The sequence below is a fragment of the Hoplias malabaricus genome, chromosome 13, assembly GCF_029633855.1.
Source record: "Hoplias malabaricus isolate fHopMal1 chromosome 13, fHopMal1.hap1, whole genome shotgun sequence".
In the NCBI taxonomy this organism is placed as follows: domain Eukaryota; kingdom Metazoa; phylum Chordata; class Actinopteri; order Characiformes; family Erythrinidae; genus Hoplias; species Hoplias malabaricus.
Genome location: NC_089812.1, coordinates 30,660,765 through 30,678,596, shown reverse-complemented (window position 1 = coordinate 30,678,596; position 17,832 = coordinate 30,660,765). Strand labels below are relative to the sequence as shown.

The 17,832-nt window shown below is 41.9% G+C and overlaps 1 protein-coding gene across 2 annotated transcripts; it reads right to left on the bottom strand.

Moving 5' to 3' along the window:
- Positions 1–422: 422 nt before the first annotated feature.
- Positions 423–4,879, bottom strand: LOC136664845 (male-specific lethal 1-like 1). 2 transcript variants are annotated; one of them, XM_066642292.1, is made up of 9 exons: positions 4,791–4,879; positions 3,052–3,800; positions 2,607–2,800; positions 2,253–2,512; positions 2,048–2,112; positions 1,688–1,755; positions 1,488–1,612; positions 1,314–1,386; positions 423–1,104 (listed from the first exon to the last, which is right to left on the bottom strand). In XM_066642292.1, the coding sequence occupies exons 2-9, from the start codon at positions 3,703–3,705 to the stop codon at positions 1,014–1,016; spliced, it is 1,530 nt and encodes a 509-aa protein (XP_066498389.1). In that variant the 5' UTR covers positions 3,706–3,800; positions 4,791–4,879; the 3' UTR covers positions 423–1,013. The 2 variants fall into 2 exon arrangements, with proteins under 2 accessions (XP_066498389.1, XP_066498388.1); XM_066642291.1 differs by lacking the exon at positions 4,791–4,879 and adding an exon at positions 4,724–4,783.
- Positions 4,880–17,832: the final 12,953 nt, after the last annotated feature.

Sequence of the window (17,832 nt, the reverse complement as noted above, 5' to 3'; positions counted from 1 at the left end):
CTTAAAATAATTTTTAAAAATCCCAACTAATGATGTTTATATAGGAGTAAATTAATCCATCCAAAAGTGTCCTATGTTGACTGATGGACAAACTGTGCAGCAACAGATCAGCTGCTGTCTCTGACAACATCTACAAGGTAGACCAACGAGGTAGCTCTCCAAGAGAGTGGGCAGTGTTATAAAATCCAGTAGCACTGCGGTGTCTGATTCATTCCTATCAGTGCAAAACACACTTACACTCCAGTTTCACCTTCACCACAGTGCTGAGAATGATCCACCACCCAAATCATAATAAACTGGGGCAAATTAAACTGATTGACTAGTCAAAAATTATAGAAAATCTGCACCCGTGTGGCCAACAGGGAAAATGAGCAATGAATGTGTGCATTTTTTTATTTCTGTAGAACTACTGGACAAAACAACGCATTTGGTTTTGAAATTATTTTAATATTTGAAATATTTTTAGGAGCATTTCGAGTATCTTACAGTTATTCTTTGAATCAACACTATGTTACAATATACTATGTTTTTTGGATTTTTTAATCCCCTCACACTAAAAAGAAAATGCAAAAAACAACATTGTGATCAAGTCTGGCATTCTCTGCAAGATATTAATTCAATAGATGGAAATTTGGTCCATACTGCTCATTTGAAAGCTAACTTGTACAGGATGATTCAAAAGCGACAAGAGCACAATTGTTAAGTTTTGCAAACGCTGAAACAACCATGAACAGGAACTTCTGAAAGCTTGTTTTTCAGCTATCCTTGAGCTGGACTGCCACTGTTTCTTCAATAATACCAAATAAAGGCTTTATGTAAGAGCATATGGCCTTGCAGCCTGCTTAAAATGATCAAAAGTGCAATCAAGGCAATCGGGTATGCAGAGTGAGCCTATTGCCAAGATGATCCTACAGCACACAGGACATGCCATGGGACGGTACAGCTGAAGCAACATCTCCTTAAGGTGAACACTGCCTCTGCTTTTTTCCTCTCATCACTCCTCGAGAACTGCTTCACTTGCGGCAGGTCCGATGAGGCGTCTTCTTTTTGGACAATTCTTGTCTGCATCGGCTACGATCATCTATCCATGGTATGTCAAAATGTCTGCACAATAAAAAGGGCACATATTTGCACTTTCAGGAGGGGGATGCCTATACTGCACAAACAAAGCCAGCACATTTGAACTTTGTCAAGAAACACTAAGAAAGTGTACTTCCATCTTCACTGAGGGTCAAGCTGCTTCTAAATGTATAAAGATACATTTCAGAATATTACACCACATGCACATGAGTTTATTGCATGACTAAACTCACTGTTGCTGAAGGTTAGGGAGTGGTCTGCCAAATGCCACCACTGGCAGAAATGGTGTGATCATTATAGACTCCACTGGGGAGAAAGATGAAAACAAGAAAGCTGTACTAACTTTCAGCAATGTTAATTAAACCTTATGAAACAAGCATAACAATTCGTGGTTGTTTGTAACATACCATCTTCTGCTTCGGGGTAGAAGGAGAGTAGCTCTGGCTCACTCTCCTGAATAACTTTTCGTTTGTTCATTCTCTGTTGGAGTCGTTGGAACATCCGCTGTTCCCTTATACGCTGAATATCCCACCTGAGACAGACAGAAAATTGTAGACTTATAGACTTTAGACTTTTAAGAGAGTCTTAAGGGAATCGTACATATTACCTTTTTCTTCTCTTCTCATCCAACTCCAATTTTGAATGCCGCTTCAAGAAGACACTATCATCCAGACTCTGAAATAATTGAGGTCACTTAACAGTTCAGTTTTATAATATATATCAAAGTTTAAGATTAAACCACATTGCTATAAAGGAGAAATATAATAAAGAAAGCACTACAAGTTTACTCCCTAAGGTCACCCAGATTTAGAATTTAGAAAACTCTGTATAAATAAGAGACAGTTATTGGTCAGGAGAAATGTTGATAGACAATATAAATGTAAAGTAATAGCCACATAATGCTGTCTTGTGTTCCAAGATGGTGAAATAATGATTATCAACCGGTCTGCATGAAGATGTTTCTTACCTCAGGTATGTCTGTGGCTTTTTTGTCCTCTAGAGGCTCTACAATGCTCTCTCGCCAAGAAGGGACTAAAATTGGCAGAGGGATTTTATAAGTCATTTATTGAGAACCATTCATGCATGCCAGATAATAATCCACATATCCTCTAGTGCAAGTGATGTTCATAATCTCTGCCCAAATGTGTGTTTGTAGGACTAACTGAACTCACCAGCTACTGTGTCATCCTGTATGGGAGATGGATCTCGCCATGGCGATGGTGGTGGCTGATGCCAACAGCAAAGATACATCTCAGTTGTAGCCATGTAAGGCAGTTCTTCCGATTCAACAAGGGAAGAAACATGTGGTTTAAATTCAGGACTTGCCTCTTCCTGAGATTCCTCCTTCAAAGCTTGGCTTTCCTTTGGAGGGGGTGTTTTGGGTTGGCCACGCCTGGACCTGGCCGTCCTGGATTCTTGAAAAAGGAATCTCCTTTAAATGTGAAAGTGTAGACATTTTCTGGATTAAACAAAATTTCTGTTATATTTGTATGAATTTGATGAAGATGAGATATTCATACTTGTACCTTTTCAGGCTTTTACCATCCCTTCCAAAAGGCATTTGTCTGTGAGCGTAATGTCCATCAGTGCACTCTGTTCCTTCTGATGAAAGAGGCTCCACAGTCTCTCTGCAGCGTGGAGTCTGAGATTGCCGACTCTCAGCTCCATCTTTCTTGACCATCTGTAACCGACGCTCCATTCGCTCAATGCGAGCTTTCAGCTACAAAAATATATATATATATACATATAGTCAATAATGATTTTTTTATATTTTCCTTAAATGTGTAGAACAAATGCTCACTTTTATCTTGATTTAATTTTGTGCTAAATATGTTATTAAATATGAACAAAAAAAGTGTGCCTTTCTGACTTTATGTCTTTAAATCAGACTTGTGCTGGGAAAATGAAGTGTAAGTTTATGTGTAAATGGAATAGATTTAGTATTTGTTATCATGGTAGAAGGCAGCATACCATCTCCTTTTCAGCTTTAAGATCATCTATCTCCTTGTTCTTGTTCTGCAATAGCTGCTGTTGCTGTTCAATAAGTTCAAGTTGCAACAGTAGGATCTGTCTGATGCAGCTTGTCTGTGTGGCAGTGCCTTTTACATTTCTGAATTTTCCATCAGGGCCATGTTCTGGTGATGGGACTCCTGCTAAAACGACTCCCCCAAGTGGCCCTGCCTTCCTGGGCTGCTTGCTGCCATTGGATGCCACTGGATCCATCTTGCCCATGTGGTTGTGACTGGCCTGTCCAAACAGTGATTTGCTTTTTACTGGGGTACCTTCGGCCCCCATCTGCTTGCCCAAAGGAATTGTCAAAAGCCCCAGGTCCACCCAGTTCTCCTCTTGCCCTTTCTTCACTGCTGGAGACTGACCAGGTCTACCCACTGCACTTTGACTGTTCAAAAACGTCTTTGATTTGCTGTAAAGATACTGTTCACTGCTGTTGTGAATAGTGCTCAAAATGCCAGGCACTCTGAGAGGACTGCAGTTTTTTCCACAGTTTTCCTTCTTTAAGCCAGTCTGAGCATCAAGAGCAAGCACTGTTTTTTTTATCCCTTTGTCAGTGAGGTCTGTGTCCAGCTTGTTTCCTCCACTTGTAAACACAGTGGAGCGCATAGTCATGGCGAGTGATCCCAACACCCACCACTACAATCAAGGGGGGCTCAGTGAGTCAGTACCGTGTAGTCGCAGTACCCAGTTCATATCCATTGTGAGCTCTGAAAGGGAATGAAAAAAAAACTCCTTTACTTAATTAAACAAAGGAAAAGAGTAAACTGTAATTAATACAATCATTAACATATGCTTAACAATTTCATTTTCATTTTTTCAATCAAAGGCTCAGCTTAAAAGCTATAGGCTTAATATAAAAATAAGCATGCACCACAAAAACAGCAATTTATTTATTATTTTTTAATATTATTATGGAGCCAACTGTTTGTAAACCTCAGCCATGGACTTGTAAACACGGTCATTGTTTACATACTGCACGCAACCCTGTTGACAATGTGTGGAAGTCTGGTTTCTATGAGATCACACCTTTTATCTCGTAAAACCTCTTACAAAGAACAAGATAGTGGCTTCTAATATAGATACTGCACATTTTTTTAATTCCATCAAGTTTTCTCTGAGACTCTGGCAATAACTTAAGATGCAAGACCAACTGACGTTAAATGCTGTCCCTATACTTCAGCTTACAGTAACAATAACTAGAATGTAGCGGGTAATATTCTTTATCTGAAAGTTAGTTTCAATTCTGGCACACTTTCAAACCAATGCAGGTCGTTAACGGTACTATTTGCTAACCCAAGCTTTCGGCTTGATGTGCACATTTCAGAGGGTTGTGTTAGTTTTCAGTACGCACAGGACGGACACTTTACTGTTCAACGTCCACGGCTTTGGAGACATCATGTCTCCGTATTAAATAATATCGCTATGTGGCGAGTAAACTCAGCGCGGTGGCCGCTGGCTGTGCCTATGCAGTTATGTCCTCCATTTTAGATCCGCACATAAACAATGTCAGTCCTTTCGAGCTGCGCCTTCGTATATAAATACTGGAGAGGGTCGCCATTTTAGAGGCAGCGACACAGCACACAGATCATTCCATAAGAAGTTAAAGGATAAGACTAAACATTCAATGTACAGTTAAAATTAGCCTTCATTTAATGCGCAGTGACACCACCCGAAAGCAGCTCCGCTCAACCACTCACCCGAGCTCCTCCACTGGGTTTAAAACATAAACACCGCGCATGCGTGCACCTCGCCCAGCGCCTAATCTGATTGGCTCCTGTCCGACCCGCTAGATTCGGCAAGAGCAGCTCTTCTGTCCCCCTAGTGGCGCCCTCCGGGATTTTACCATCATCCACCACAGCAGCAAAATCATCGCTGTCTGTGTTCTGGGGCCTCATTTATAAAACTCTGTGTGGATTCTGGAGTGAAAGTTTGCGTACACCAAAAGCCAGAAAATAGCGTAGAAAAAATAAATAAATAAATAACATTTACAAAACCGTGCGTACGCACACCTCAACGCTGTTTTCGCGTCATTAATCACAACCTTCTTTAAAACATTCTCAGATGAACCACGATAATGCCCACATTTTCCTATAAATAGTGCAAATAACCTGGTGAATATTTAAATATGGGCCTCTCCGTTCATTTTCGCGTAAGATAGTGGAATAAATGGAGGACCGAAAAATAATAATAAAAAAGGAACTTTGGAGACTGCGCAGTAGAAGTTTCAGAGGTCGAGGCGAGATAACATGTTGTTTGGTGGCCTCAGTCGCAGCAGTAAACAGCTCATTAAACAGTCATCATTGTTCGCAAACAAATCTTCTTGATCTTTGAATACATGTCGTTGCCCTGTTTGTAGGGTGTCCAGACTGTGTAAAGTGCTCCCTGTCCACGTATTATTCCTCCTTTTGGAGGTGGATTGTGTCAAAGCAGAGCTTCAGATCTGTGTGAACCTCACAGAAAGGTGTAAAGAGATGTACCACGCATTTCTGGCCAATAACAAACCCCTGGAGGCAGCAAGAAAATGACTTAAGTATAAGGCTAGTAGGCAGGTTTGGTGAGAAAAATTAATTCAAGTTGGTTAGCTCTTTTACATGGGTTTTGATGTTAACTACACACCACACTCCTCACAGACAGTCACCCGGAGGAAACCCACGCAGACACAGGGAGAACACACCACACTCCTCACAGACAGTCACCCGGAGGAAACCCATGCAGACACAGAGAGAACACACCACACTCCTCACAGACAGTAACCCGGAGGAAACCCACACAGACACAGGGAGAACACACCACACTCCTCACAGACAGTCACCCGGAGCGGCAATCGAACCCACAACCTCCAGGTCCCTGGAACTGTGTGACTGCGACTCCTGCTGCACCACCGTGCCACCCATCACAATATCATAATCATAATATTTGACTTTTATTTACAGAAAACATGCATAATAAAACTATTCAAATGCATGTTTGCCATTTTCTTCTGGGGAAGAGGTAAAAGGTCGAGATACATCTCGTAAAGCCGTGTATCATCTAGAATCCGGAGTTTACCAGTGGCAAATACGACTTTGTCCACAGTTTGGGTGCAATTTACAAGCCAACATCACTCGAACGCAGCATTAATCCTTCTTAACTCTACTTTAATCTTCACTTTTTAAATCTGTATGCGTTAGAGAGAGATACGTGTGAGGATGGTTTGCACATTTACTTGGAATTCTCTATTTTACCACATGGTGTCACTAATTTGCGCTGTATCGGCGAAGTCTTATGGATGCGCATTGGTAAAAGCTACCTTAAATATACTCTCATTTGTACGCAAAGTATGACAAAGTATGACCCCCCCCCCCCCACACACACACACACATACACTTTATTCATTTGTTTTTAAAGGAAACGTCGGGCCAGTAGCCACTTAATGTTTTCAGAGGCTATGATGTTAAGTGTTGTGGTTAATTTTACACCAGTCAATATCAGTGACTGCATAAATACTGTCAATACCTGTCTGTCTGACGCTAGGGTCAAAGGAGAAGTTTGTCCTGGTCCTCAGCACTGCATGAGTGCTAACCAGAAGAGGAGTGAAGGGCAAGACGGGAGCTCGTGTGCACCATGGATCAGATTGGGGCAGAATTCTCATAAGAATTCAAATAAATGGCCGTCAGATATCAAAACACTTTTTGGAGGAATTGATGACAGAAAGGTTTTTTTTTTTAAATATTGATGAATGAAGAAAAAAATTGGGCCCCAGAGGCAAGGCCACTTTTATCATCCAGGGCAAAAGGGCAGGTGCTTGAGTAAATTAGAGGTCTGTCTATTCACATGCCTGCTGCAAAATGGAATGAAAACACCTTTTACATTTACATTTTATTTAAAGACAGCATATAGAATGTTAAATATGTCAGAATATTTATATCCCCCTTTTTTTCTCACCACGGTCCATTCTTTCAGCTTGAGAGAAACAATGTCTTTTATCAGTAAACTCCTCTTCTTCCTTTATATTCCCCTTCGATGTTTGTCCCTCTTTATTGGTAATCACACCTACCCTTTCTTCCTCTATCTTCACCCTCTCTTTTACCTTCCCCCTCATCTTATTTCATCCTCTATCTTCCCTCTCAATCTTTGTCCTTTTCTTTGACTATAACACCTACCCCTCCTCTCCTTCTTCTAACTCCCCATTACATCTTTATCTCCCTCTTTCTTTATCACTCTTACCCCTCTTCTAGATGCTCTTCTTCCTCTTATTCCCTTCCCCCACTTCTCCATTATATACAAGACCCTCCTATAATATTTGGTGTAACACTGGACTGGCAACAGCCACAGACTGGACTGGAACAGACTGGATTGGGAATGGACTGGTTTATCCGAGGTACAGTGTGAACTGACCATACAAACAAACTGATGACCAAACTGTGCCTGTGATTTTCTGCATGCACGTGAAAAAAACCTCAGAATCCAAACCTCCAGTGTTCTTCAGATCACCCTGTGTTAGACTGCACTTACCCAGCTGTTCTCATCCATGATCCTGTGTATGTGTAAAAAAAATTCAAGTCAATGCCAAACTCCAGTCTCCTAAATCTTCCTGCCGAATTTCTAACAGGGTCCACTAACCCCACAGGAGCACTTTTTATTTCTGAAATTACTTGCACTGCAAACTTGTTTGCCCACTTTATGCTTTCAGTTATAGGCAAACTAATAGGCATTTTTAAATGTACAGTAGTTTCAATAAAATCAATACAAAAATTCACAAACTCAATGAGGCAATGTAGATTTGAGGGATAAATTAAATACATTTTTTTAAATACAGTTCCCCACAGTAAAGATTTATGGTAAGTTTCTCTACAGTTAATGATAGGAGATTCATATAAAATCTACTACCATGAATGTTTTTACATCCCAGTAAACAAGGAACGTCCCTGGACGTTCAAAATAGGTCTAAAAGTAGTCTGTCCGTCAAGGACATATTTTTAAACGTCAATGGACGTCCAAAATCCATCTTAAAAAGTTAGTTAAGTGGTGACCAATCGATAACGTCAGTGGACGTCCAAAATACGTCTAATAGTCGTCTTTTTCAATGTCTGTGTTTGGACGTCTTTTCAACTTTTATTTTCAACCTTAAGAGAACGTTGATTAGACGGCAGTCATTACGTTATTTCAACGTTGAACCAACGGCTAAATGTTTACTGGGATATCAGTTATCCAGATCTACAGCAAAACATCAGTGGAGTTCCCATCCATTGGTTTATTCCTATATACAACTCACACAGTGGAGATTTTACAGCACTTTTATGCGAGTTTTGCATCTAAGATAGCCTTAGGTGATGCTTACTAATAGAGAGAACTGCTCAGGTCCTTAGAGAAATTCAACTCAATTCAATTCAACGTTATTGTCATTACACCACAATTATACAGTATAATAAAACAATGTCAGGCTACATCTCATTTCACAGTATGTGAACAGTGTAAATCGTTCATAATCAATAGCCTGGATTTTTATGAGTAGATGTATGTGATTCAGTTAACCATTAGAGGGCGCACTTTACTAACGATACTCGTTTCATTCACTAATCTAGCAGATACAGCTGGACATTTCAGGGACGAATATTGTTTTACTATATTGTATGTTAGGTTTAGCTCATAAATAGAGTCAGTGGTTCTTAATTAACAAGAAATGTTCATACTGTGCCCTACAAAGACATTTATTTTGAACTGTGACAGCGTTGGCAACAACGTTGAAATGTAACTCATGAGAAAGTCGTGACGTTTTCTGACAACATTTTATGAGATTTTGACAACTGACAAATTTCTGAAGATGGCCCAAATAGTCTGCTCTATGTAAACTATAACCTGACGTTCATTTTGAATGTTGCAGTGCTGTTTAACATTATACCAAACGGCTACATTGAGAGTATTGTGTAGTTGCAGAGAAAAGTGCTCTGTGTTAAGGACAGATTAATGTTACTTCACACTTTTGATTGCGATAGCGTACTTTAATAAAAGCGTACAGGCAAAGAATGTCGTCTACTTTTCCCAGAAGGTGTCACTACATAACTGACAATGGCATGCAAAAGACTGAGCTAGGCTAAGTTTATCAGGAAGTAAATTTGATATTTACTCTAACAGGAAAATATAATGAGGAAGAAATAATGACTGTCGTTTCTGTTTGTCATCAGTCAAATGACTCCAGGTTGGCTGCATCACAGAAGAGACGTCATGTGTTTCTATGATCTTATTAGGCTATAGAAAATAAGCAAACCAGGCTGGATCCCGAGAACTCTACCCCTCAAGCTTTAAACGACCTTCTAAACTCGAGTCATGGACATCGTGATGTCCTGCAGATATGCCACCCGTAGCAGGGTCGTGTGTAGATCCGCTGACTATACATCGCTTCCCCGTTGCTGTTTCCCCGAAACTGGAGCGCCGGGTCACCGCCCACTCTGCTGCTCCACATCGCCGCTGCGCTCATAACAGCGCCCCCATCACGTGGACCGGCCCGGTGACCGCGCCGCCTCGTGACGTCACACAGCGCCGCGCGCAGCACTGTCCTCGGTACTGGAGCATTCACATGGCTCACGGGGACCCTGCCGCAGAGGCGTGGAGCAGAAAAAAAAAGCAGACAAGCTGCATTCGCTTATCCGTGATTTTAAACAGACCCCTTACCGCCATATTCTGTTTTCCTTTATCACATTTGTTTTTATATATATATATATATATATATATATATATATATATATATATATATATATATATATATACTTGCGGTAAGGACAATTTTAAAAAGGCACTTACTACCACAATAAAAGTTTCCCGAAAGAGGAGCACTGGTTTTTAAAAGGATAAAGAAAAAAATCTGGCAAGTTGCCAGAAAAGAGGAAAACAAGATGTTTAAACAAACATTTAGCCGTTGGTTCAACGTTGAAATAATGTAATGACTGCCTTCTAATCAACGTTCTCTTAAGGCTGAAAATGAAACTTGAAAAGACGTCCAAACCCAGACATTGAAAATATGTCCTTGACGGACAGACTACTTTTAGACCTATTTTGAACGTCCAGAGACGTTCCTTGTTTACTGGGTATCCTCTAAGTGGGAATAGAGGTATTAAAATGTTGCACTTCAAAGATGTGTTCTCCAAATCCAAAGGATTTTATTCTAAAATAACGAAGTGCCAGATAGGTATTTTCTGCTTCTTGGAAGGAAACTCTGGCATATTCTGTGTTTAATGCTAATTTGCTCATGTTAATTATATAAAAAGAACATTCCCCACACTCTCATACTCTTGACTGACAATACGCCTGTAGCCGAGATGCTAACTCATGAGATTATGTTTAGCTCGGCTCGAGCGTCCAAGAAAGTCTTCTGCAGCCTACTGACTCACACGGACAGTGGGTTAGGCGGTGGCTTAGCTCCGAGAAATGACCCACATTTATCCAAAGTACAGTTATTTCCCTTTCAGAGAGAGAGGGAGAAATAAAAACTTTAAAGAATGTTTTCCTTCCCCGTCACTGTGCTTGGTTAGGTTGGAGAGTTAGCTTTATGTTACATTTATAAAAATGGGCGCTATAGACGGGGTTCAAAGGAATTCTCCCTTCTTTGCCGTTTCTTCAGAACTGATTCATACGCTGGGATTTTGAAAGTGATAACATTTCACAATGTGAGAAATGTCTTTGCGGTGTAATTAAGCTGCTGCACGTTGGTATGCAGTCTGTGCAGAATCGGCGGAGTGTGTTCGGACAGCGCGCGAAGCTTTCGGTCGCTCACGCGGACAGACACGCGCGCTCAGTGCTGTTCGCATCGGCAACAGAGCACTTGATGAAAAGGGGTCACATTGCACGGGTGATTAGATTAACAAATCCAGCCCGTATGTGCTCTTGTAAAGTATGAGGGTTATTCAAAACAACATAGCCTCGCGCGAGCCTTCGATTGGCTCTGGTTGTAGCACGTCATCCGGATTGCCGTACAATACATATATTTTCAGTCTAACGTGTACATACACACTATACGACCAAAAGTGTCATAGGTGTTAAAATGCATTCCTCTGCATGCTCTGCAGGAAATACCTGTGGTGTCTCTGGCACAGATACCTGCTTGGGCACAGTAAACTGTGTAGGAAGCAGGGCCGTCACTAGAGATGAATGATTAGGGGGGCTAAGCTTTAACCAGGGGGGTCTGGGGTAATTGCCTCATAGCAGCACATTTCTTTGACGAGGTATAAAATGTATAATAAATAAATAAATACCCATCTACAGGTAGAAAAACAAAACTATTTACTCATTATATATAGGTATCTGTAAAATATAGTCACAACATCAGGAAAGAACTTAAACATCAACTCAGAACATCTGCCCCAAATACAACATTGTTTAACGCATGAACATTGTTTAACGTATGAACATTGTTTAATGCATGAACATTTTAACTGTTTTTTTTTTTCTGTAGGCTTACTTTAGCTTCATCTGCTAGCATAATGCTATTTCAACTAATGCTTCTCATTCATTCATTCATTCATTCATTCATTATCTGTAACCCTTTAGTTCAGGGTTGCGGTGGGTCCAGAACCTACCTGGAATCATTGGGCACAAGGCGGGAATACACCCTGGAGGGGGCGCCAGTCCTTCACTAGGGCAACACAGACACACATACACATTTACACCTACTTAAACTTTTGAGTCGCCAATCCACCTACCAACATGTGTTTTTGGACTGTGGGAGGAAACCGGAGCACCCGGAAACCGTCCAGAAACTCACTACACCTTCTCCCAGCATACACCGTGTGCCAACATCCTGAAATCAAAGTAAGGAACGCAGAAGCCGGGGGACCAGTATGCACTTTTAACTTTTTTCGACTGTAATAAATCAGATAAGTCAGATCATCTAAACGGAACTTATCTTTTAGAGTCCAAATACAGGACCGGATGGTTGGAAACAGTAGGTGTACGTATTCTGTCAAGAAAGCAATACAGACTGAGAGCGGCGTCAAACAGCACCAGCTCCCGCAGGTCCTTGTGCGGAGTGACTGTCTGTGTGGAGTTTGGTGTGTTCTCTCTGTGTCTGCGTGGGTTTCCTCCAGGTGATTGTTTGTGAGGAGTGTGGTGTGTTCTCCCTGTGTCTGCGTGGGTTTCCTCCAGGTGACTGTCTGTGAGGAGTGTGGTGTGTTCTCCCTGTGTCTGCGTGGGTTTCCTCCGGGTGACTGTCTGTGAGGAGTGTGGTGTGTATCTGGTTTTTTTTTATATGATAGAAGACATAGCATAGAGTGAAATAACACATCATGAGCATTAGTAAGAAATAGTTTTTTCCAAAGACAGTCTCAAACAGTTGGATTCAGACAGTCAAATTTTCTTACATCACAATCCTTAAGAACCATGCTGTTAATTTGTGGGAGGGGCTTTCAAGCCTCAACTGTGCAGTTAAAGGGTGGAGACTGTAGAGGGGAACTAGTTGCCTGGAATTACTCCCATAGAACCATAATTATTTATATGTTACATATTAATTTTATTTATCTTAATTATTAATATAAATTTATATTGGGGGCTGCCATGGCCTTGATGTTAGAGAAAAGATATTGAGGCCTGAAGTTCCAGAGGTCCTTGAGCAAGGCGCCTAACCCCCAAACTGTGCAGAGGTGGGTGGCAGCCCCCTGCTCCGGTTGTGTGTGTGTGTGTGTGTTCGCTACCACAGATGGGTCAAATGCAGAGAAGCAATTTCCCTAAGGGGATAAACAAAAGTGTTTCTTCTTCTTAATTGATATTGTGAATAAACATGCCCCACAGGACTTGATAAGGCTTGGTTTACAATCAAGTTACCTGATCTACTTTATGAATGTAATTATGCAGGGTACAGAGGCTGACTGGCTCATTTAAAGCCATAAAATGATTCCCCTCCTCCATGAAGCTAAAACTGAGTGTTACTTGTCAACAACTACTGGAAACCACACAAATCCGAAGAAACTCCAGACCAAAGTGCTGTTATTGCTTCCATGAATTATATAAGTGCCATAATAAACAGTGCTTTTGTGAACGTATTAATGATTTCCCAAAAGCATTTGTTAATTTTATTACTGACCATAGTGTATTAAGTAGCTGATTTTTTGTTTTTTTGTTTTGTTGTTTTGCTGTTATGAGACCTCTCTGATAGGGCCCAGGTAATGCAACTGGAGGGTGCTGCCGCTAGGGTTCTACAGGTTTTACAGGTGGGGGTCATGAGGTCCAGTCTTGGGCCTTCATCCTCATTTTAGTATTTTACTTTAAGCCTGTTATTGATTATAGAATTGTGATGTATGAGAATGCCTCTGTTCAGTGCTTTAAAATGCTAGACAGTTTACATCACAAGGCTTTGAGGCTCATTACCAATCGTGTTCCACTTGCTCATCATTGTGTGTTGTATTTAAAAGTCATTGTTACCCACCCATTGAGCAGGAATAAAGTAATATCCTCATCTGATTATCAGTGTTTGGAGGTCATTTGTAGAGAACAGACAAAGAAACACTAGCATGTCTGTCTGAGCCACTTTGTTTTTATATTTGTTTACTATCACCAACAGACTGTAGAGCTAGCAAATGGTGAAGCAAACATCTTATGAATGTTATTAAAAAGTGTTGTTTTTTGTCGTTAATGTTGCATTTAAGGAAATAGATCAAAACGTTTTTTTAAACAAATAACAATGCAGAACAATCGACTGAGCGCCAGAGCCCAGACCTCAGCATCAATGAATGTATTTGCGATTACAAGGATTGAGAGAAGCAGAACAAGTAAACTAAGCAGGACTATTTAATATTTGGGAAGCTGAAATAAAGATTTGTGGGGACATAACAACACAAAAATAATAGATAATAATTAAGTGTTGTATTTAGTATTCTGGCGTGGCATGGTGGAGCAGCAGGTAGAGTTGCAGTCACACAGCTCCAGGGACCTGGAGGTTGTGGGTTCGATTCCCGCTCCAGGCTCCAGGTCTGTGAGGAGTGCGGTGTGTTCTCTCTGTGTCTGTCTGGGTTTCCTCCAGGTGACTGTCTGTGATGAGTGCGGTGTGTTCTCTCTGTGTCTGTCTGGGTTTCCTCCAGGTGACTGTCTGTGAGGAGTGCGGTGTGTTCTCTCTGTGTCTTTCTGGGTTTCCTCCGGGTGACTGTCTGTGAGGAGTGTGGTGTGTTCTCCCTGTGTCTGCGTGGGTTTCCTCCGGGTGACTGTCTGTGAGGAGTGTGGTGTGTTCTCCCTGTGTCCGCATGGGTTTCCTCCGGGTGACTGTCTGTGAAGAGTGTGGTGTGTTCCGGGGTGTATTCCCGCCTTGCGCCCAATAATTCCAGGTAGACTCTGGACCCACCGCGACCCTGAACTGGATAAGCGCTTACAGATAATAAATGAATGAATTTAGTATTCAGTTTAACATGTTTTCTCCTGGTTTTCTAGCTCTAAAAATTAATATCTTAATGAACTTCATTATGATTGAAAACAAATTAGGTGTGGTCTTTTATTTTTAACAGCATATGACCCTCTGTGGGACTGCGTCTGTGGAATCCCTCTCAACATGGACCCAGTGACTGCCCCTCCACCCCGATCCATCACAGTGACAATCATTCATTATCTTATCTCCCAGGCTCCGGGAGACGATGTTAAAACAGGTAAATAAGTGCAGGGATGGTGTTTTGATGAGACTGGATTGTGATGACAGGAATAAACAGTAATGAGGGGAATCCAGGAACTCCAGCAGGAAACAATGTGTTATAATAAAATGCAGAGTCACGGTGAGTGCCTGGATGAAGCGCCGGTGGAGAACCTTAAACTGATGAGGACTTTAATGAGTGTTTATGACCCAAACAGTAGCTTCAGGTTGTGTCAGGTCCACTTACGCGGGATCGCCTCGTGCGCATCGCATGGTCTCGTGGTGTTTAATCAGGTGGCGTGCCGCACAAACGTGACAAAATGTCGAGATGGTCTCTTATCCGCAGGAAGCGCGCTCTTAGCCTTATTACACTCTCTCTTCCCTGCTGCTGCTGCTCGAACTTTACGTTCCACCTTACAGCACACAATACAATAAACAACATTTAAGGTGGAACGGCGAGTTTAAATAAACTGGGGAATAAGACCCAGATTCCTAAATAAACACGCTTTATTATTGTTTCTGGCGGCAAACCAGCTCTAAATATAGGGAAACAGCGTATTTTTATCTCAAGTGAACTAGTGAATGTTGCCTGTAAATAATAACACGAACACGCTGCACCAGCTGCTTCTGTATCAGGACAAACACGCTCAGTCTGCAGTCACGTGCGCCACCACGCAGCGGAAAAAGGATGAACAACACAAACAGAGCACAGCAGATTTAATATTAACAGCTCCGGCGCTCGTGAGGCAACAATGTGAACGCGGATTCAAAGCGAGGTCGTGTTTACAGGCGTTTATCGCCGTGAGAGTAGTTTCTATTTCCGGAACACTGCACTTGTTCTTCGCCACGTGCCGATACCAAAAAGAGGACAACGGTCCAGCGAGCCTCGGTCAGCTTCATCTCGGAGGAGGCAGCTCTATTTAGGGCACCTGCTGGACTTTAGCTGGGGAGAAATAGGCTACATCATAGGAACTGGGCCTGAATGCATGTTGATTGTCCCTTTGGTTGGACACAATGGGTGACATTGGGGCAGGAAGAGTGTGTAATGCTTACCACTTAAAATAGGACACGCATTAGAATCTGTTTATAGGGTGCAATCAGGAATGAAAATAAGAGTGCCATAAATAAAAATCAGTGGTTTTGTCAATGACGGGGGGAATTTATAAAGGTCATAAATAAACAGGTTCGTGCAGACCTGAAATAGACTGTCTGTACGATCTAAGCAGACTGCACCACACACCACCACGAAACTGAGGCATTATCTTATAATTGAGGATTGAAACAATTGCATCTACATAAATAGATCATTCATGTGCTTATAACAAATAAGTCAAACTTATATTTACATTCAAATTTAGCAGACATTCTTAGCGAATCATGAAATGCTTTATTGGCTACTCAAAAATATCCTTCGTTTGTATGGGCTACAATCCACAAGTCAGTATGCACCTAGATACACAATGCTCACATACTGCATTTTGCCAAATAAATGTCAAACAAACTAAGACATGAGTGCAGTCATAAGTTTATAATTAATGCAAAACAAGTGCTGATTGAAAAGAACATCAAATAAGATTTGGAAAGCTTTGGTGTGGTGTGTTCTCCCTGTGTCTGCGTGGGTTTCCTCCGGGTGACTGTCTGTGAGGAGTGTGGTGTGTTCTCCCCGTGTCTGCGTGGGTTTCCTCCGGGTGACTGTCTGTGAGGGGTTTGGTGTGTTCTCCCTGTTTCTGCGTGGGTTTCCTCCGGGTGACTGTCTGTGAGGAGTGTGGTGTGTTCTCCCTGTTTCTGCGTGGGTTTCCTCCGGGTGACTGTCTGTCAGGAGTGTGGTGTGTTCTCCCTGTTTCTGCGTGGGTTTCCTCCGGGTGACTGTCTGTCAGGAGTGTGGTGTGTTCTCCCTGTGTCTGCGTGGGTTTCCTCCGGGTGCTCCGGTCTCCTCCCACAGTCCAAAAACACACGTTGGTAGGTGGATTGGCGACTCAAAAAGTGTCCGTAGGTGTGAGTGAATGTGTGTGTGCGTTGCCCTGTGAAGGACTGGCACCCCCTCCAGGGTGTATTCCTGCCTTGCGCCCAATGATTCCAGGTAGACTCTGGACCCACTGCGACCCTGAACTGGATAAGGGTTACAGATAATGAATGTAATGAAAGCTTACAAATATTAACTTCTCCTTCTGGAGAAGAGAATGTAATGTACCTTTTGGAAACAAAACTGGACTTTAAAACCATAGCTGTACTTTAAATGCAGTTATGAAATAAGTAAAATTTGGGACAAGGACCACACCCAGACACACCCTATAAAATTACTCCTCTCCCCTCACCTTCTCATGAAGAAATTCTCACCCTTCCACCACCCTTTCTCCTCCTTTTCCATCAATGACTTGGGGGTATGTCTTCAAGCTGAGCAGTACTTGAAACTTGAAGGGTTTTTGGTGTAAATGAGGTTTTGAGAAAAGCCATCAAGCACGGCAGGTGGGGTTCATTTTTGACTTTGTAGGCCAGCATTAGTGTTTCTGAATCTGATGCAGGCAGCTACAGCACAAAGCAGCGAATGATTCACATGGCTGACACATGATACCTTTGATAGTGCCATACTTCTGAAACAATTGCAAAGGCCCGACGGTAGACTTGCTACAAGGGAGTGGCAGTAGTCATGTCTTGAAGTGACAAGAGACTAAACAAGCACCTGTGGCCTGTCTAGAGAGAAAAGGGTGAATACTTTGGATAATGTAAAAGAGAAATCTAATATAGATGGGGATTTATAGCCGTTAATTAGCATCTTGTCAATTATTAATGTCTAAATTACACCCTTGTCTTAAACCACATTGCATTACTAAGAAATATCAAATATGCAACCATGGCAGATTTGTATATGGTATATTTACCTATAAATGCATTCATTCATTCATTGTCTGCAACCGCTTTTCCAGTTCAGGGTTACATTGGGTCTGGAGCCCATCCGGAATCACTGGGTGTCAGGCGGGGATACACGCTGGAGGGTGTGCCACATGGCGTCATCCAGAGGAAACCCACGCAGACACAGGGAGAACACACCACACTCCTCACAGACTGACTGTATGTGAGGAGTTGGTGTGTTCTTCCTGTGTCTGCGTGGGTTTCCTCCGGGTAACTGTTTGTGAGGGTTTTGGTGTGTTCTCCCTGTG